This window comes from Lepisosteus platostomus, chromosome 14, assembly GCF_059453375.1.
Source record: "Lepisosteus platostomus isolate fLepPlt1 chromosome 14, fLepPlt1.hap1, whole genome shotgun sequence".
Classification (NCBI taxonomy): domain Eukaryota; kingdom Metazoa; phylum Chordata; class Actinopteri; order Semionotiformes; family Lepisosteidae; genus Lepisosteus; species Lepisosteus platostomus.
In genome coordinates, this window is record NC_142624.1 from 32,898,396 (window position 1) to 32,920,299 (window position 21,904).

Here is a 21,904-nt window from a genome sequence, read left to right on the forward strand (position 1 = left end):
GCTCTACAAAGCAAGGGAAACACTTTGAAACCCTTGGAAGCGAATTCTTAATTAGCTCTCTTGGACAATGTTTGAAGTTCCATACCTTGACAAAGTTGGTTCCATACCTTTATTGGCTGAAGCTTCTCTGGACCCACAGTAATAACAATGTAATAACATAATTAAGTACATAATAATGCAACACATCCAGTTTTTATCAGCAGTCACTGTCTTTAAATAGGAGTTTACTGTACAATACTGCTATGAGTAGTGTGGTATGAAGCCTCATTCTTCTTTAGTGGTGCTTTAAAAGTAAAGAGTGGAAATAAGTGTTAGACGCTATAAATGTGAGTGTTGGCTTCATGCTACTGGTTCTAAAGAAGGTAATTTATGTATAGTAATTACAGTAATAGGAGATTACAATGTGCTTGGCAATGCCAGATATTTCTGTTCAGTTCAATGTCTAAATGAGTTTGCTCTGATTTTTTTTTTGATGGCTGTGAAGTTTGAAATCTCATTAAATATTTCTAGTATTTTTTTTGATACATTTAATCTATATATAATCTACTAGATCTTTTGACACATCCGTGATATTGGGATACTCTAGGGACGAGCCGAGCTGGAAAGAACGATTGCTGATGGTTTTATCTCAAAGAAATCTCTCAGAAATACAGCTGAGCTGGCTGCGTTTCAGAAGAAGGAGACGGAAAGTGAAGGCTGATTCATCGACAGTGGCGTACACCGCTCTGGTAGTGGTAGCGAGAGTGGGAGCAGTGTAGTTCATTACCTTTTTGATAAATCGACTGTTGCGATTGCTGCGCACCACACAGCAGTCTGACTCTCCCATTAGTTCCCTGGGTGTCTGTCAGTGCAGGGGCTCCAGTTTGAACAGCAAGAGGCTGTTGTTGAAGTCGCCTCTGAGCCTCATGTATAAATTATTGGTTTGTGACGGCAAGGCTGGAGTGAAAGGGCAGAGGCTGTGTGTGCATCGGCCGCAGCCTGGGCCAAATACCCAAGGGGGAGTTTTAATGAGTTTACTACAGGGATGAGTGAATCCAACCTTGCAGAACCACCTCTGTCCAATCGTGGCTTCAGGTTCCTACCAGTTCTGTACCTTTTTATTGTTATTTTTTTCTTTTTCTTTGTGACTCAAATGCACATGGTGTGCCGTTTCTTGAGCCACAGCACTGCCAGCAACTGTGCATATTTAAAAAAAGTATCTTCAGTAAAGAGCCTTACGGGTAACAAGTACCGCCTGTGCAGCCTCACATTTTCAAAATTACAACACGTCTATCGTTGTATATTCAGATCGCAAAATGTAAATCTTGAACCTCTGTAAACTAGTAGGCATAGATAAAGCAAAGACAAAATAATTTGGAACTCTGAAAGATGAAAAAGAGTGTTTTCTTAGTGGCTGTCTCAATGAGATGATAACCAAATGATATGATTAGCAAGGCAACTTCCAAATTACAGTTGGAATGAACTTCTAATTGAAATTCTAATTGAATCACAAGTTCCAGGCCCAATTCTGGATGGATCCTATTAGCCAGGATCGGATTTTGAGTCCATTGTTTTGTCATCTTGAGAAGCTACCACTAAGATCTAGGTGTTGGAAATTGTGTGGCAATTTATTTTATTTGATTTATTTCAGTTTATTTTCTTTTTTAATTTTATTAACAAAAGAGTATTGTTAAACACTTGTGTGGTTTTCTAAGTGCCAGAGTATCAAACTTAATTATACGGTATGTACTGTATCCTTCTGTTTTAATCTCACTTTAAATGTTTTGGTTTTTTTCCAGCATTCATTCCGACCAAAGTTCTTAGCCACAGCATATCAGCTCAATGAAGAAGGGTTTAAGGTCAGTTTGCTCCTTGGATGGATCCATTTTCTAAACCACTTTATCCAATACAGGGTCACAGGGGACACTGGAGACTAATGTGACAAGCAACAGGCGCAAGGTGGGATACACCCTGGATGAGATGCCACTCCATCGCAGGGCATGTCCCTTCATAACATACTTAATTCTTTTCAAACGATAAATACATTACACTTATGACAGGACAAGAAGGATTAGGTGCATACTGTATATTCTGTAAAACCTACAAAAACTGCAACTAAACATGCTATTTTAAGTGTATAGATTCCAGTACCAGCGATCACTAGGAAAACGTACCGAGGGACAGAACGAATCTTTTGAACAAATCTAACGACAGTGGATCATTTGAAAGGTTTTGTTTTCTTCAACATGAGGTATTGAAAGGACCTGTTTACAGGTCTGATGTGAGTTTTGCATTGCTTTCAGCAATGCGCAACCCTGCAACTTGCTGGGAGTTTAGGACTTGAACTTTCCCTTTTGGGAAGTGTTAACTTCCAGTATACTGTTCATACATCATATATAATCTCATCAGACTTTGTGTGTAGATTGTCACCACGTCATTCTTCTTTTTCTGAATAAATCGAATTTACAATGAAAGTTTAGGGGGGATGACAAGTTCAGAGGGCATCAGCTGTCTCAAACCATAATCATCTGATATTGTTTCCTAAATTAAAAAAACAAACTAAATTCAATACATTAGCCCCCTTTACTCTTGTGCATTCGTCTTTTTGCACCCCAGCTCCACCCCATCTCCACCTTTGCAGCTGTCCCTTGGTCACTCCTAACTCTGCATGGGGCCCCATCCTCCTTGCATTGTGACTGAAACACTCAAAAATGTTTTCAAGACACTTAATTCTTGAGTGTTGCGATTCCTTTGCATTGTATGATGATGTTACTGTATTCTTCTACATGCTTTCAATATTTTCCTAATAAAATCTGTATTTCAGTCTAGGTGATTTTTTCTTTATTGGTTTGTGACACTTAGGTACTGTATATGAAGTACAGTTAATGGTCTGACTACATACATGTATTGTATATATATATTGGTGAAAACTTACAATAGCTGTGTCATCATTGTACAGTAGATCTTTACCACTCAGGGTACAGAGACCCTGTAAGTTTATATAAAATACAAAAAACATACTAATAACTTTCAGGCTCTGTGTTCCCAGCTCTATGCTACTGAGGGCACTTCAGCCTGGCTCAATGCTAATGATGTTCCCTCCACTCCGGTGGCTTGGCCATGTGAGACAAGTGATGACGTGAACCCTGCCCTGCCCAGCATTACCAGGTACAGTAGGACCGCTCAGATTCATAGATACGGATATGAAGGCTTACAGCGCGTGCGGAATAATGAAAGCATCTCACTAATGTTTTTGAACCAGGATGCATTGCTTCTCTTCTGCCTTTGTTGACCTGTGTTCTGTACGTGATGATTTTTCTGGCATTTTGTATCTTCGGTTATTCGTTGGAGTATGGGAGCCTGCAGGTTCCACTGACTGCTGCGCTTTAAAGCGAATCAGCTGGAAAAATGAACAGAAATGAATTGTGTGATCCTTTAATTTTTAGCAGATGGGAGAATTACCAGTGTAAAAAAATCTGCACCACTTCCCTCCTGATAAACTGCATCGTTTCCTCGGAGGGTTTCACTTGATGTACTGTACTTCATAAAACTGCCGTATTCAGAAGTTGTGAAGAGGTGGATTAGTGTTGACGAGACTGATGGGAATTAATACATGTAAAAACACCATTGTATTCTCAGTCTGCTGATCCCCCAATCATTATCTCTGCAGATTACACTGCCCTCTCATTAGAAGTGTTTCATTCAGTGGCGGTGTGTTTTTTTTTGTTAGAATTAAGTGCTCGTTACAATCAAAGCAGGTTTAATAGGGGCCAAGCGTATGGAATCGGTGATAGTTTGTTAAGAGAAGACCTTGCTCTAAAAGTGAAGAGCATTCATTATGAAATGGAATATCACAACCTCAGCCTCACGAGTTCTCTATCAGTGCTGCAATTTGTAAAAGTGGGTAGCAACCCTCTGGAAGTGGTGGTCTCATTGCTTTTCATACAATCTGCCACACGTGGTTCAGTAACCTGTGTTGCTTACTTCAAAGAGGAACACAGGTGTAATGATCTGAGACATCTCTTCTAGTCCAGTGCTAATTCCAAAACAGCAGGGGATGTCTCTTGGCTGCACCATAAATACACTAATAAAATCAAAAGATAACTACTAGAACCATCAAGGCTGAGCAAACACCTAGTAGATGTCATTTAATGCAGAGTGTAGCATGCATGTGTAGTACCATGCACTACAATTCTACAATGCACCTATTCAGATGTTTGTGTATGACTATCCAGTCACATTATAGAAAACTGCATGGCTTCCTTCAAGAAGTGGGTGAATGACATTCTCTACTCACTTCACTACTAGAAGCCAAACAGCCCAGATATTCAGAATGACCTTCTGTCATTTGTCATATATGTAAGTTCTTATGATGCACAATGTTCCGGACTCATGCAAAAGCCTCTTGGCTGATTTCATGCAGCTGTGAGATGTTCTCATTCCACGCTCACACCTTTTGGGAAAAGTATTTTGGTGTCTTGTAGAACCTGACAGTCCTTCCTTTTTTTGCTGAGAGCACTTTTGATGATCTTGATCTGCAGCTGTTTTCTCCTGATGTTCTTTGCAGCATGAGATAACTGCTACAAGGTTTCTGCAAGCTCGGGAACTTGTGTCTGTTGTTTATAGAAGATTCCTCATGTGATCCCTGTAAGACGTGGAGGAGGGATACTTGTACAACTCTGTAGACACTGAGCAGAGTAGATGAGACCTTGAGAGCTGGCAGTCTGCTGGGGACAGAATGTCAGAAAACAAGATCGGCTTGATACGCTTGTCATAAATCTGCCTTCAATCATTCATTATTGGAAAACTAAAATCATAAACATGAATGAAAGATTTTGAAAATTTCCCATGTCCCACCTTAGTGTGCAAGCAGATCTTACAGTACATGCAGTCTTTACCTTGGATATCCATTATGACAGGTATGGGATGATAACACCTGGCCTAGTTCCCTTGCTTGGATAAGAGCTCCTCTTCCCCAGGATTCCCCTGTGGCAAACAAATGAATGAACAAATTTAGTATTGATAGTAATGAATGCCTTTAGTAGATGTATGGTTGAAACGTGACTAATGAAGTTAGCCAGATCTACTCTGCCGGCAGGCACTTGGGCAAAGTGCCTCCTTGAGTAGTGGCACCATGCAAGGCTGCTGGTCCTGGCAGGCAATAAGTGTGGATGTGTTGTGTATTAGAGGAACGGCTGGAACAGATAGTCTTCTAATGAGGGTAGAGTGCGACTCGGCCCAGCTGAGATTTGCCAACCTGGGAACACCTTGCCAATTATCACACTGTCAGAGGGGAGGACTGCTGCCATAATGAAGGGCCATTTAAGTTTCTGTTGCAGAAAAGCACAGTGGAGCAAAAATGTGGGGCTATTTGTCGAATAAGGTCCATTCTGGAGGGCAGGGCTTTCTGTGCTGTGCTTTGGGGAGGCTTTCAGCAGGGAAAACATGAGCAGTACCTCAAAACTGGCAATTTGCTCCAGTGGTCCATACTGACCTAAAGGGTCATATCACTGAGGCTGTGTTTTTCATGAAGGAGAATTTACTCCACACGCGCTCAGTGAAAAGTCAGTTCAAAATAATTTGCTGCAGTGTGTTTGCACAAGTAAAAACAGCTTATTTTTAAGGGTCAAAAGACTGAACTTCAAAGTATGGGTTTAGATCCAGTCTTTTTATTGCTGGAGAAAACTGTATAAACAATTGCTTCATCCAAACAATATATACAGTATTCAGTGTTCAGCAAAACATAGATCCAGTGTCCACTGTGCCTTTCATACAGACTGTCCTTCGCAATGCAGATTTCAGGCATCAGCATGTTCGACCTTTCCATGTTTTTTTTTCCCCGACTTCTTCTCTCTCAGGCTTATCAGTGAAGGGGAGATTGATCTGGTAGTGAACCTTCCCAATAGCAGCACCAGGTTTATCAAGGACAATTTCCTGATCCGCAGGATGGCTGTTGACTACGGAGTGCCCCTCATCACCAATTTCCAGGTGAGAAAGTCTTAGCACAGGTCTTACTGACCTGCAGTTACCAGCCAGTATAACATGCTTGCCCAGCAGCTCTGGATTTTAAGAACTTTTATTTTCTCATATTATGTAAAGAGACTTTAGGATCATTTCTTAAACGCTAACGCAGCATGATTGCATCAAGGCAAAAAGTAACAAAGTATGGGTGGGGTGTAGGTTGGTCTTTCCTCTTTCTGGCCTTTTTTATTTCTCACAGGTGATGCTGAATTTTCTTTTTTAGCTGTGACCCGTTCTGACCCATTCTGGAAGGATCTCCAGTAAACTAGCACCTCTGGGTTGTAGGAAATGCAGTTCATGTTGTGTTTAAATTTGACATCTTTTACATTGAATGTGGTGCATCAACAGAGAAAATGGAAGGGCTATTTCCAGATTTCCAAACAGCCACACCTTTCCTAGCTTTTAAACCCTTCCCTCCACCCTGGGCGTCAAACCCATGGAGTGACGGGGTTGGCTCACTTTCTCCTCTCCTGCTCTCCAGGTTGTGAAGCTGTTTGCTGAAGCAATCAAGCACTGCAGTGAGCTGGATGCCACCAGCCTTTTTCACTATCGCCAGCGTGATGTCAGTAAGCAGACTCCCCCTTCAGCTATAGGGAACCTGTCTGTATAGTTCCACTCCAGTGGTAGAAAGCCCTATGAATTGACAAAACTGCCTTAATAGATGCTTATTTGTCATATATACTGTACAATGCGACTGGTATACAGTATATGCCTCCCGTAGCTCTTAATATTGAGGAAAACATGGGAGGTCCTTATATTTCTTTCCAGTGTTTTTTTTTTAAGTTTTCAGTTCTTGTAAATGTTAAAAAATCTGATTACTTTGTTGTGTTTATTACAATATTTAACACAAGTTTACGGTAATTCCTATCTTGTTTTAAATGTGGTTGAAAATGAATAAAATGGTTTCTGTACTTTTCTGTTTTTGTAAGTATTTCAGTACTTTGGATGTAAGAATGAGCGTGTGGCAGCAGAATGTGTTGAATGAGTTTGTGATTAGAAGGGCAGAGCTCATTGAAATGAGTCTGTGCTTTTGTCCTTGACAGTAAAAGCAATGGCTGTACCTCCTTTGCCTTTCACTCTGTTTATTTGTATTTAAAGCTACACAATAGAGATTTGTTGTGAGCTTAAAAGATCAAAATATGCACATTTTAATATTTAATCTTTAAAAAACAAAACCTTGACAGTTTTGAGGTCAAAATTAGTTTAAAGATCTTAAATGTGGCAAGACAAGAACTTGCATCTATTACTTGGAATCCCAGCTATATAAATGAAAGTACACTGTAGGTAAATAAAAGTGCTCTGCAGGCTTCTGCTGTGTTCTGCTTTGATGTTTTCAAAATTATTTGAATCAAGGTGACAGTAATGTTGGTGATGATTGCAGTCCAGCATCTCTTTTTATTAAAATACTATTGTAAACAGGTTGTAGACTTACATTGCGTTTTAAAATGTCTGACTGAAGTTATTTTAAGGCTGTCTGTTGTTTGATGTGTTTGGTTATTGGTATCGCAGTAGGAAATTTGCAACCTGAGCTGTGATTTTTGTCAGGATGCCACATTCACACTGCAGTGACCCAATATCAGGATGTTTCACAGTAATGTGTTGCATACAGTATGTGACAACTGCAACTCTGTTCCTGACGCAGTTGGTCATTGACCACTCATGGGGATCTCCTCAGACAGGCGGGAAATCCACTACGTCAAAAGGCCGGGTCTCCTGTTGCTGGAGATTTCCAAGATGGAGAGTGATGTACATGTACTGTAACAGGCTCACTGCCAGATCAGCCCTGTTACTTATAGGAGGCTTGAATTTTCCGACGTTTGGTGCTAATGCTTACAGCTTGGCTCAGCAGCTTCCCTGAGTGATCTGCTGGGGGAAAGGAAGGTGTTAAAGGGAGAAAGTAGCAAGCGGGGTCTGGTGTCGAAAACATGCCTGTTAGAGACATGCTGATGCGTTTTATTTACCGAAGATTTCTGGGAGCGGTCGCCTGAGTGTGCCCGGCAATCTAGCGAGCAGCAGGGTGGGCCAGACTTAATCTCGAAGCCGGGGCTGCAGCAGAACGTGTGAGCAGCGTGAGCGGAGTGAGGCGCGCCTCAGACTGGGTCTGCCTTTCATTTGGCTGAGATAATGGGGCTTAGATGGAAGCTCTGCAAGCTCCAGGGGTGCCCTCACACCACAGCTGAGCCCACCGAGCCCCCCACCACTCTCATGATGAAAAACGACATCTTGCAGGACAGTGTCTTTCCTTAAAATAGACCATTTCAACGCTTTATTTTGGAAATCATTTTTTCAGTTTTCTGTCAATCTGGATGTGTGAAATGCGGATTCATCCCAGTTTAATGCTGCTGGGAGAAGGAGGATCTTTGCTTCCACTTCTCACAGATGCCTGCCTGTCGTACGCCACTAGTCCCACAGCCATCACACCGATTGGAAGAATGGCGCAGTCATCACTGATGTCACCTCAAGCTTCCAGCTCGGCGTGGCTGTTGCATGGTGAGATGATGACACTGCCCAACCCTTACTGTATGTCCTGCGTTCCAAATGTCAGAATTGCAGTGTCATAATAAGATTGTACTGTATATATTGAAAACAGCATTACTACCTTTAAACCTGATCTCAGAAGTTAAGCAGAACCTTAGGAAAGCAAAGTTGTTGTTATAACTGGCATTAGTGGATTAGTAGGTGGCACTCTTCATTCTGGAAAGAACTAAGAAGTCTTGTGTGACCCAGGACACTGTGCTGTAAAAAGCACTGTTCTTCAGCTCAGACATTACACTGAGGCCGTGACTACTAGGTTATTAAGGATCTCATGACATTGTTCATGAGAGAAGGAGGTCTTAATCACATTTACTTCTTTTAATTTGACACTGGGCTTGTACAGTCTGGCTTCCCTAAAGTTCTGCCTTTAATTTGGAGGATATAGGAGTTACTCACTTCTCTGTCTGGTCTGCTGTGTAGTGGTGGTGCTGGTGTTGCATAATGACTTATGTGTGTCACTTCCAACTTCCAACTTCATGCTAATATGCTCATACTGTGATCAACAGTTTCTTCTGACCATGCATAGTACTGTTACAGTAAAAGGATATGTGTAGTTTTCCTTCTGCTAACTATTACAACCTCCCCCTCCTTAATCAGAATATTGTGACACCCCTTCAGAAAATTGAGATTGATTTAATCAGTTAATAATTCAGGCATGATGACTGTCTAAGTCCAACCTGTAACTGGTTCAGTTCAGCTCATTTACAGCCAGTTTTGTGCTGATAGCCAGAGAGAGTCCTGTGCGCAAATCAGGCCAAGCCTTGTACAGTACATATACCATGCCATACAACTGGAACTCCAGCAACCAGCAATGCAGTGGCCTTACACCAATCATCAGCGCTTCCTCTCTTTCTTAAATGAGTTTCTGTGGTGAGATTTCAGCTGTGTTCCCCCTGAGATCCTGTGGAACTACACTGGAGTCTGAACAAGATCGCACTTCACAGCCAGTCTGAACAGCAATTAATCATCCAGCAAGTGATACATTTTTAATTGTGTAGGTTTTCGTTTACTTTCCTCTAATGCATTTTAGCATTGCTTCGAACTAAAGCATCTGTCAGCGGGTAGGTCGCTGCATTTGTTAAACTACTTGACAAATTGAAATGAATTTGCTGTTTTCCTCCTGTCTGCAAACATCATTGGTTAACACACTGCCGTTTCAGTTGTAACACTGGGTCTGCACTTAAAGATGACCTATTTATAAAGACATAACAAATAATTGATGTGATTTGCGATTCAGTTACTTCCCATTAGAAAACTTTAAGAAGCCGTTAATGTACAGTATTTGGGTTTCATTACTCTTCTTAAAGCGATTAAAACTATCAGATTTATAATTGATAGAGAGATATATTTATTTTTTTGCATAGCAATTCATCTTCTAATGAATGTTTTGTTTTATTAACATTTAAAAAATGATCAGAGATTTCTGCGTAACTTTATAAATGTGCATATTCAGAAATATTTGGGGTCTTGAAAGACCAACATGGTAAGTGTGATCATATAGAATGTTGAAAGAAAGATTGACTCTTCACGTTAGGAGTGTAATTGGCTCAAAACTAAATTCTGGTAAGAATAATAAGATCTAAATTTCAAATTTATTGCAGGAGTTTATTGACTAAGCTGATTCAATGACTGTGCAGAAAACTAAACACACTTTTTTATTCATGACAGTGTTACATTTATATTTGGAATATTATATTTCTGTTTCTCAAAAAACAATTCAGTTCAAAGCAGACAGTAAGAAGTGTAATGAGGCATTACTGATTGAAAAGGATGTATGGATTTTTCTGTAAGAAGCATTCACAATTAAAATGTTTAACAGTGGATGTTTATTTGTCTTTTGTGATATTTTAACACATTTTAGGGGGCAGCACGGGTGTGCAGTGTTAAGTATTGCTGCCTCACAGCACTGGGGCCCTGAGTTCAATTCCATGTTCTCCCTGTTATTATGAGAAGATTGGTTCTCTTTGTTAGTATGCATGTGTTCCACCTGTCCCCTTGTGTCTCCCAGGTTGGGCTCCTGTCCAAATGAAACTCTTAAGACAAAGCTGTTGCTGAAAATGCATAGATGTTGTATACTGTATTAATTAATTTATTTTGGTTTAATTCTATTTTAACTTCAGACCTTTTGGTAGTAGCATTTTGTTCCATTTCTTGCTTGCTAATGAAGCACCTGGGGATTGTTGTGGTGAGAAAATAAAAGGTTCTGTGGATTTTGTTGAAAAGATATCCAACTATTATCAGACGTGATTATTTTTGAATCAGTGTTGTGTGGGAGATCGAGTTAACTTTTGGATATTTGTACACATTTCAATATTAATATTTTGAATTGGAAATCTGTATTGTGTGTTTCATTGCGGACTGTTTTAGATGTCTTTCTTGATACTCATATCTGTACTAATTCACAGTGCTTGGTATAATGCTCTATTTCTTAGTCTGCATTTCAGTAGGAGCATTTTAGGCAGTATTAGCAGTAGCGCGATACAGTATATATCATTCCTTTAAAAGTTATGCCCCTCAGTATGTGAGAATGCATTGTTTCACTGTACCTTTCACAGTATTCTGAGATTTTACAGTGGGAGATGGAGCTGTTTAAACAAATTATCCATGACGACTCTTTACATCCAGTCATCTTTTATTAAAACAGAAACTCCACCACAGTGGGGCAGCTTCCCCCTAGTGTGGAAGGGCTCACACATTCTTGTCTCCCTGTCTGCTTTGCTGACTTTTCAAGCTCTAAGATGCACAAAGTGTTTATTTGGATTCTCTATTTTCTTTTGCGTATCCTTCTGTCACCTCCGTTCTGACTATTTTCCATATATGGAATTTACCTTCTTAGGGTAATAAAACTCTTGGCTTAACTTTCTCCTCTAAAGAGGGTGAACCCCCAAAAAATCTTCCATACACTCTTCCATACAGGCAAATGTAAAAGGAAAGTAGGTGTAGTGGTAATAGACAGTGTGCTGAGGGAAACCTGTACTTGTTCCAATTTCTGAACTGGACGTTTTGTTGTTTTACACTGTGGTTTGTTGTACTGTGTCACAATTGTAGTTTGGTCCATGTGTGAACTACAGTATGGATAAACATTGGTGACGGCTAGCAGGATATGACCTGCCTAAATTGCCTTCATTCTGTATGACTTTTTTTATAAAGAAGAGGAAATACAAAAGCTGAAAGATCTGACTTCAGTGAGATGCAGCTCCATCCTCATCAAAGCCTTCAAAAGTAAAATAAAAATCTTATGGCAGGTATTGTGCTATATTATTTTATTCAAAAATAAAATGAAATGTATTTTCTAAAGTCATTTTGTTCCAAACATTAACTTACTTCTTAACTTCAAAGACAGGTGGTTTGTTTAATTCAGAACGCCTTAGCCATAGAAACCACTAAACCTCTTCCATCACCAATTAGGGAAATTTGATTTCAGGCTTCCCACGACTCTGTATTGGATAATGTGGTTAGAAAATGGATGGGTTTCAAGCTTTGTTCACAAAGGAGGATTTTTGGAGGACACCATGAGACTTCCAGTCCCTAATAGATTGAAAGGCACTAAAATACTGAAATGCTCCTGTCCCCTGTGTGGGAAAAAGCTTGTGGAGTGCCATGCTGCTTGTCACTGGACTATATTGAAGGTTGCCAACACATACTGTACCGCATGTGGGCCTGCCCTGCCTGAAGACAACGGGCACCCAGGTAGCAAGTGCCACTTAATTACAGCTTCTCTTCAGTCATTGTTCCTGCTGAGTAAGTGTGCCAGAGACGTTTTCCTTAAAAATAAGCGAACAAGTAGCCTATTAGACTGTTATTGAGTCCAATTGCATCAGCCTCGTACTCGGTCTCAGCGTGGCTCTCTCTCCCTGCCAGGCATTTGTAACCTGCAGGGTCTGAGTATAATTTGCAGGGTTCCATGTTGATGAGTAATAGAAAGGCTTGCCAGGTATACTCAGGAGGACAAAAACGAATTGTCAGTGTGAAGCTCGCAATGTAAATCAGGAACAGAGGGCTGTTAGAAATTAATAATTGGAGCAAATGATTTCAGGCTCCTAATTTTGTGTTCTTGTTCCTGGATTTAAGGTTTGATTTGTGTTAAATCTGAATTCTGTGTTTGTGAGGGCGGGTTTTTGATTTTGCTCTTTACTTGACCCTCTGTCCAATGTGAAAGCCCTTGCTCCTGAGCAGAAAAACAATGATTGAGGGATGTACATCTCGGTTGATTTGCTTAGGTCTTGCGTTTTGCACACATACAGTATGTGACCTGAAAATTGCCACTGTTTTCCAAAAATGTGAGCAAGGGGCTGTCAGCATGCTTAGGCTGCAAAGCCACAGTTGAAGGTTCATTCTATGTTGAAAGGTAAAGAAAAGAAACACTATGTTTTGACAGTGGAGCCTAGTGTCATCTTCACACACCTGAAAAAGGCTCCACAGCCGAAACAGTGTTTCTTTTCTTAACCTTTCAGCGTGTAATGAACCTGTTCCTTTATTTTCAATGTTTGTGGCTGCTGTATCCTTCACTAGCTATTACTGACAGAGACAGATTAAGTGCACTTAAAGCTCCCTTGCTTTAATCCGTTATCACTAACTGCATTTTTTTCCTGCACTGACTAACTCTGTCAGTTGTTTTGAAACACTTTAAATATGCATGTGCATTTGCTTTCGAGAAGAAGCAGTGTGGATAGTGATAGGGACTGAATGAAAATTCCATGTGATGTGCTGAATACTGGTACCAAGTAAGCATTCTTTCATGACAAGCCTGAAGGCTGCAGTTCTTCCTGCATGTCTGTTTTTGGCTAATGCCTTTAGCTAAGATGACTGACATGGATGAGATGACATGCACTAGGACCCTGGAGTGCACTGGTGTGGTTTTACCTCCATCAACAACCAAAAACAGTTCAATTCACAGAAGTGTACTTAGTTACATTGTGTGTTGTTGATGTCTTATGGTTTCATTAAAAAAATTCACAGATTTTTAGCCAGAAGCCTTCGAGTAAGGACCCCACGTGCAGGACTGGTTAAAATAAAAGCAGACTCTGGAATCCATTTCAGAGCTGGCCAGCAGACTCGGGTTCAATAGTGGAGTGTTAAGTGCTCTCTAATGAAAGGAAGCATAAAATAAATGATCTGTACTATCTGCAGTGTGTTTTAGATTCCTACCAATCCTGGAGGCTGTGTTGCAGATCCCTGTAACCTCTTTTGGTATCGTTCTACTCTGCCCATCAGCTTTGCTGCAGGGGCTTCCCAGTGTTTTGGAAGCCTCGTGAGATTCAATTCTATTAATGTCTCCTGTAAACACAGCAGCGCCGTTTCTGCTCTGAAGGATACCAGCCCCTGAGCTGAGCTACTGGATGTCAGGTGGTCCTGGAATCTGGAGCAGCAGCTGCTTCTGGGCTCCTTGGGTGGCTCAGACAGGTGAGTTCACTGGTGCAAACCCTGGCAGAGAATATGAAATCTGTGTTTTTAAACTGTTCAGCCTCTCGCTACAGTACATCCAGAAATCTCAGGAATAATGTTGGGGGGAAAATAAACTTTATACTGAAAAGTAACCCATACTAATAACTCTTTTGCTCTCAAAGGCTTGAGCTACTGAGATCAATTATTACACTCTTTTTATGATTCTGTTTTCCATAAACCTGATTACAAACCTTTACCAAAATAGTTCTCTGCACTTTTGTTTGATTTGCAATATTGAGTATGGCACTGAATCATCAGTTATTAACCAAGCAACAAATTAGCACACAGTAAGATTTTTAAAGAACGTTGTCATGTTTCTGTTGCATAGGAGAAATGAATCTATAATTAATTTCAGTAGTGAATAAGCGTATCTTCTATTCTGCAATGTGAGATAGTAACTGAAAACAAATAATGATATTTAATATAACACATTAATTTGCATTCAAAGCTTACAAATCTGTTTTTTACATTTTACTTGTGTGGTTTTGCATGCAAGAGCACAATTTCACCATCTTGCTCCTGCACTAGACCCTATTAATGCCAATAATTTACCGAGTTAGTACAGTATGTCATTGGACATACAGTACACTATAAGCATGTACTGTAGCAAAGCACTGTGAAAGTCATAAAAACTTAGGAAAGTGTAGACAAAGCAGGATAAATCATTGTAAAATTAAAAAAATATACATTTTCTACTGTAAACCTTTATAATGAAAATACCAGCAGATTTTTATTGACTAACACTAACACTGCACCTTTAAATAAAAGTACTGTAGGATAACAGCCATGGATCACAAGTCTCTGAATGCTGCCAGCTGTAATTAAGAGCAGACAGTGTTTTCATTAGAGCAGAGATGTGGCTCGGAGAGGTGAATTGGCACTTTTGCGTGGACGACCCAATTTGTGTCAATTGAAAGTAGTGGACATTTAAATAAATGTCAGAACAACCACATTACAGCTACACTAGGATTTCTCAATACGATATTCTTAGATCAGTTAGCTACTGCATTAATAAAGGAATGAGCATCACTGGTCTGTCGATTTTGCAATCATTGTGTTCTTGGGGTCAGTATTTTAAAACTGATGTCACATCCGGTGATGTGCCAAATCGCAGCTCCAGAAACCCATTAAACACAGGTGTAGAAGGCCAAAGCAAATTACTTCATAATGTAATTTCCAACATCTTCCTTTGCAACACTGAGCTAATTGTTAAATAAAGCTGAACAGGTGTGAACGTGATCTGGTATACTTCAATGAAAATCTGTTATTGGGAGCATTAAAAGCCCAGGGAAAACCTTTTGCTTCTGGACCTGGCATGATATTCTTCTGTGGTTCAGTTCAGGTTCAAGATGTAGTGCACTGATTCAGATACAGTTTTGGAAAATATATCTAACTGAAAACAAAGAAACAGACCTCTTAACTTGGATTAAACATATATTTCAACAAGCTACAAAAATGATCCACTTTATTAACCTTAGAGAACTTTTCAGAAAACTGTACATGAATGCAACCTTGCCCACTTAATGAAATGCCCCACTAAGATACTGTAAAGTGCCTCAACTAATTTGGAATCATACATTTTCTTAGGGTCCCTGCTTAAAGGAATCCTACTTTGTGTGCTGATAACAATCTCTGCTGAATGTTGATGCAATGTAACAAGAGTAAAACCTTTAATTAATGTGTGCACAAAGAAATCCACATCCATCAGATGTACAGTGCACCATCTGGACACTTCAGAAAAGCATAAAAATATAGATTATTATTTGTGCTTTTGTCCTTCTGAAGATAACAACAGTGCTGTAAATCCCTCACATACATCTATAAACTTAGCCTCCTGTCTTCCCATCCAGCCTGGTCAGTGTTATTATAGTGCAATAATGTAAATTTGCAGTTTTTTAGGCAGTTAATGCAGCTTCATGGTATGCCCATCTTTCCTATGGTATTACCAGCCATACCCTTTACCCTGATCTTACTATAATTCTATTTCTAACTTTACTCTTCAACCATATCCTAATTATCTTTGACCCTAACCCTAACTTTAGCCCAAATACTCATACCAACTCAGACTCCATGTCTTTCTACAACTCTAATTGTAACCCTAACCATAACACTTCCTGATACCCTAGCTTTAAACCTTTAAACCTTTAGTTAGCAAAACACATTACATTCCTTACTTTCCTACTACTCTGTGCCTGCTCTTCTGTTTGACTGTGGTTCTGGCATTTATGAGAAGCCTGTAAAATAAATCAATAAAAAAGTCAATCCCTTTGTTTAACCCCTGGTATCAAGCAGAATATACACTGGGTACATAACTTGTCCTCAAGTGAACACCATAAGCATTGCAGAACTGTAAGTACAGAAGTACAGAGACATACTGTAAGTACAGAAGGAAGGATTAAAAATGTAAGAATGTGAATCCCATGTCATGAATTTATGAATGTCAAATGCCCTTGATTAATGGGAAATAATGGGCTCACAACGTAGTCTACAATATCGTAGTCCAGTGTAAATCCAGACCTGAAGTCTGTTTGACGAGACCATACTTTCTTCAGGTGGATACCAAGATATTGGAGTGTCATGGTTCAACCAAAAGACAATGGACACAAATTAAAAGCTTTAGAAATAAATGCAAAAGAAACAAGAATAAGAAATATTTTAAAGAAAATAATAAACAAATACAGCATGGTCCACTGCAATAGTACCTTTCTAAGTTAAGTGCTTTAATTTCTATTCAGAAATACTGTACTGTCAAGTACCGACTTAACAGAGCATTAATAGTTCCACAGTGTTGCTGAGAATTACAGCCATTCCTTATTTTAGTATATTTATACATTTTTGTAAACATTTTTTAATGTGTGGGATGTCATGCATTTCAAACATATGAAAGTTACAACAAAGAGGAGGTTGTTTAGCCCATCTGCTTTGACTTGGTTGCTGTTATTGATGTGATCTGAGGATCTTATCTACATGTAGATGCTTTTTAAAATGTTATAGTCTTGGCTTACAAAGCTGGGTAGCTTAGTCCAGACTTCCACAACGCTGGTGGATGGGCAGTACCCCTGTTTGAGTTGGAAAAATGTTAATGGCTTTTGAATAACCTCTCTTGTGTTTTTTTGTAAGTACAAATTGAGTATAGATTCAGATGCTTCAATGCCTGTAGCATTTCTATATTCCTCCATTCATCTTCAAAGTGCTTTAACCAATACAGGGTCACAGAGGAGCTAGAGCCTATTCCAGTAAGCAATGGGCACGAGGTGCAATACACTTTGGATGCAAGGCAAGTTTCTATATTCTATAACTATATTATATATTATAATTACTAAACTTATAGTATATAAAATTTGATTACGAACACAATAGACTAAAAAAAAACCTTCATATTTGCAGTCTTTCTGTTGTTCTGAAAGCTTTCTGTTGTGTATGTGATATTAATCAAGCTGGTAGCTGAACACCAAAAAAGGGTTGTATCACGTGCAAAGAGGTATATACTGGTTCACATCCTGCTGTATACATACTGTTAAATGTGCAGTTTTACTATATGTTGTATAAAGAGAATTATTGTATGATTCCCCAAAATGGAGGCCAGGAATGAATCATTGCCTCTCCCATTTGACAGATTTGCTGTTGAATGCTGTAGAAGCGTCAGTTCACCCGAGTAATTCTGAAAGACGTTGATGCTGGTCTTTTCAAGTGGACAAGTAGAAAAACAGACAAACCATAAACGAGTGGGATGGCGTGTTGAAAAGGTTGGTGCAGCGATATTAAACCGGAGCTACACGTAGTAGGCAATGATTGATGCCTTACTGGTTTTCAGGCTCTTGATTTTTGTGTGTGTTTGAGTTCTTGCGAAGTGTGCCCTGTCAAACAACAATACGTTGGTTTCAGGTTTAGTTCAACACCACGATTTTGCATCTACAAAAGCCATTTTAACACATTGTCTTCCTTGGTTATCTTCGACTGTTGACTTATCTTTTTCTGTCATTTTGTACATTACATGGCAAGACTTCGCTGTCACTTTGCCAATGCTAGCTAAATACAGAACTGCTAAGGCACATTGTCAGTCTAGCAGAAAGGACACAATCCGCTTGCTGTCAGAACAGAGGAGTTTGATCTTTTCTGTGGCTTTTATTTGGAGCTTTCCACCTTTCTGAAAATCTGTTCTACCAAAATGCCTGTTTTCTAAAATTCTGGGCCCCTGAAGCAATGTCTGATTCTTTAATGCGCTGTAGAGTATTTATTATTCATAGCCGTGTCTTAATGTCGCATGGCAGTGGGCTGCGCATCAGGTGAAATTAATAAGGGCACAACTGCTGAGCTGAATTGGTTTGCATAGAATGTCCCTCTGTGGCATTATAATCACATGTAGGACTTTTTGCTGGCCTGTGTGGTACCCACTTTGCAGCACAGAAATGCAGTATAGTTAAGAGTATCAAATGCCTGCCACACATTCACATCTATGACTTAGATTGCCCTCAGGGCATGATTTCTTTGTATCGTCAAAACAAGAACGCCTATGGCAAAGAATCACATAATAAAATATTAAATATAATCAAAGAACAACTTGTTTACAAAGACTTAACCTTTCGGACTCATGAACGGAATGTACAGGGAAGAACATTCAAGACAGGCGTCTGAGTGAGACAGGAGTACTTGATGTAATGTCATCTTTGCAGCCCCATAACGAATACCATCTTGTCTGCTTAAATTGTGGATTTCTAAATGAGAGTTACAGATCGATCTCACTCACTTGTATATTTCCCAGATCTCCTTATGGGTAAGCAGCCACTTGTCCATTGGAGAGTGTACCTGCACACGCGAGGATGATACACCCTTGTTTTCATTAATTCAGGATGCCATGTGTGGAAGCATTTTTCTTTAAGAATCTCTAAAGTAGAGGTGAGTCTTGTCTTGGAGCCAGGGATAATATCCAAAACTTTAATGCCAGCTCTCATGCCAGTATGAATGTGACTCGGGACAAGTTTCATATGTGATTGTCTGACAGGCATATCCCTGGCTCTTGCTGTAGTTTTGAACCCTTGGCTATTTCAATCCCCCCTGCCTTAGATGGACATGTTCTTGATGATTTAGCTTAGCACCTGCTGCAGAGGGAAATGTCGTGGCCACTTTAATTTCCCAATAACAAAGTAATTAGCCTTTTATTTGGGGTGAGGGGAGCAGGCAGCAGGGCTGGGGCTCACTGGGGATGGGGGTTGAGTAGTTGTGACATTGTGTGGAACATATGAAACAAGCCCATCACTGGCAGGCGCTATTCAGTGCAATTAAAACACATTACCCTTCATCAGGGCACTCAGGCAGGACGGTCGCTAACAGACTGTGAAATTGTCATCAAGTAATCATCATCAAGGTTGTTTAAGTTTCCGTAGTAGAACATCTGTCACAGATGTGCTGGTAACAGATTAACTCTTCAACTGCTGCAGTCTGTGGTCATTCGGCCCCAAGGGCTTGCAAGACAGCATCTTTATAAGAATCCCTGTACAAAACTCAATTTTTCTGCCATAATCTTCAAAGCTAGAAAATAGCTAAAAAGAATAATGTGCCCAGTTTCTGGAGAACTAGCATGCGGGAGCAGACAGCAGCAAAAATGATAGCCCTGAAGCAGGTATAAGAAATAAAGGGATATTGAATAGGTAATAAACCAAAGATAGATGCCTTAAGCAAGGTGTAAACTTTCACTTTATGGCAATTTCCATCTAATGAATTTCAGTTTAAATCATGAAACATTAGGGCTGCACTATGTCAATTGGAATGTTAGGCTCAGTTTTCAAAGTAGGAACAGCCCTTCTGGTCATGAAATCCTCTTGTCTCTGCCTGCTGAGTGTAGCACAGTAGGTTTCTGGAGCTATCCCCCCCTTTTTTCGAATTATAATTTAGATCTTCATTTCTCTGTGAACGTTTCATCCATATGGTGCATGTCTGGGTGTGCCTGAAACTGCTGTAATGAAGACAAACTTGTGACACTTCTGGCAGCTGCATCGTTTCCACGAAGCGCCACTCATAATGAGCCACCGCCTGACAGAGACTGATGAAGATGATGATAAATCCACATTGCTGTTGTTCATACACATCCTTCCAACTGTACACAATGGGACTCCCGTTGTAAAGATTAAGAGAACGTTACATTTAAAAAGGCACATGGTAATAAACACAATAAAATTAAAACAATTATATATTACAAGAGTTAAACCTTCCTGTCAGCTTCTGAAAATAATCAAAAACTGATCTTATTTTAATAAGTATGGCCTGCTGGGCACAGACACATACCCATCCATCTCTCTTTAGGAGTGACAACCCACTCTGGGCAGCTGCGACTTTGCAATTTGGGACTTTTAAAAATAGAATATATAAAAAAAAATTATAGCCCCTTTAAAAATACTTTTTGGCAGTAGCGGAAAACTATTCCCAGGGCACAGTGAAATGATCATTCACAGTTAAACCCCATAGTGCTGCTTGCTTGTTATCTGCTTGAATCTCCCATCTGTCCACCCCCCTTTCCCCTCCTCGTCACAGACTGAGACACACACACACACATTCACTGTGGCACACAACTATGATTTTAAGCTATGCTGCACTACGTTTTCTAATCTCCGTCATGTATTGTGCTTTTGGATTTTCTGCAGGATGTTTGCATAGGTTAAAATGCTTAATGCATTGCTAGTCTTTTTGTAACTCTCAGAATATCCCACTTGTCGGCGACGCTGAGAATTGTACTGTATGTGTACCAGGCACCGTGGCAAGTGCTTGGATTGGACTGCATTTTGATTGCTCAGAAGTGGACTGCTCACATCTGGAGGCTTTACTGGCATATAAAAATAGGCAAACTACTTTGGCATTGATGGACTCAGTTTTCGTCTGCGTACCAAGGTCATACACTGGGTAACAGCCATTCTAGGCCCAATATGTGGGCATTAGGGAAGCTATTTGGTATAATGATGTGATGTACAGATGGGCCCCATATGCCTCCCCAGTGAGCCTCGACCCTGCCAATGTCAAAACCTTGTTGCCTCACGTGAGGTGTCTTCTTTTCTCAGCACGGAGACGGGCTCCACTGCCAGCTGCCAGGGGAGTTGGCTCCCATGACGTCCAGTTAACCCTCTGCTAAAAACTCAAACTCCATTGTCCTCTTGTATTGCGGCACAAAAACAAATGACGTCTGATCATCTTTTAGGGAGAAAGAGAATACCTGGAGGAAGAGAAAGCCTTTCAACATTATATGCTTGGCATGACACATGGCACTCAGCTGTCTTTAAATGGCCCAGTTTACTCCAGAGTCCGTGTGCTCCTGCTGTGCTCTGCTATGCATGTACAGTACTATAATATAGTCCTGCCTTCTGGGGTAGGAGTGTGTACAGTATGTGTGAGGGTGACATGGAAATACAGCACTAAGCAGAAATGCATTGGATTAGATTTTGCCCCCGCACAGACACTATCACTTATTTCTGGAACTGGAGAGTTTGGATTGCAGGAGCCCTTTAAATAAGAGCAGCTCCAGAATTAGATTTAATTAAATACATAAATAGTTCATGCTTTAAGGATTTGAAAAATAACTTAATTCTGGCCTGACATTTGCAGAGTGCCTATCTCTTTGATCTAGGACAGGCTGTTTTGCTGCACATGCCAAACTTTATTTTTTTTAGATGTGGAGGTAAATTGCTGGGGGTGACATCATAACCCTCAGATTTTAGATGGCATGAATTTCCTAATCCTAAACTCCTGTATGAAGATCTCGCAGAGGGGTGTCCTGAATCATCCTCCATGTGCCCAGCTGATGCCCATTTTTCTAAATTACTCGTCAGGGCACAATAATATCTGAACACATGGAAGCAGTCAGGTACCAGAACGTTTGGAAGCTGGTTAGCTTCTGCATGAGTGGTTCTGTGTTCTTCTGACATTTGCCATGCAGATG

General features: G+C 40.1%; 1 protein-coding gene across 2 annotated transcripts in view; it reads left to right on the forward strand.

Annotated features, from left to right (window-relative positions):
* Positions 1-6,916, forward strand: part of cps1 (carbamoyl-phosphate synthase 1, mitochondrial) — a 66,734-nt gene extending 59,818 nt beyond the window's left edge. Inside the window, exons 35-38 of one of the 2 annotated variants that reach the window (XM_088605754.1) lie at positions 1,779-1,838; positions 3,014-3,147; positions 5,838-5,967; positions 6,482-6,916. In XM_088605754.1, the coding sequence (XP_088461880.1) occupies positions 1,779-1,838; positions 3,014-3,147; positions 5,838-5,967; positions 6,482-6,610 (453 nt within the window). In that variant the 3' untranslated portion in view covers positions 6,611-6,916. The remainder of the gene's footprint in view (positions 1-1,778; positions 1,839-3,013; positions 3,148-5,837; positions 5,968-6,481) is intronic. The other variant, XM_088605755.1, reaches the window with a different exon arrangement.
* The last annotated feature ends 14,988 nt before the right edge of the window (positions 6,917-21,904 follow it).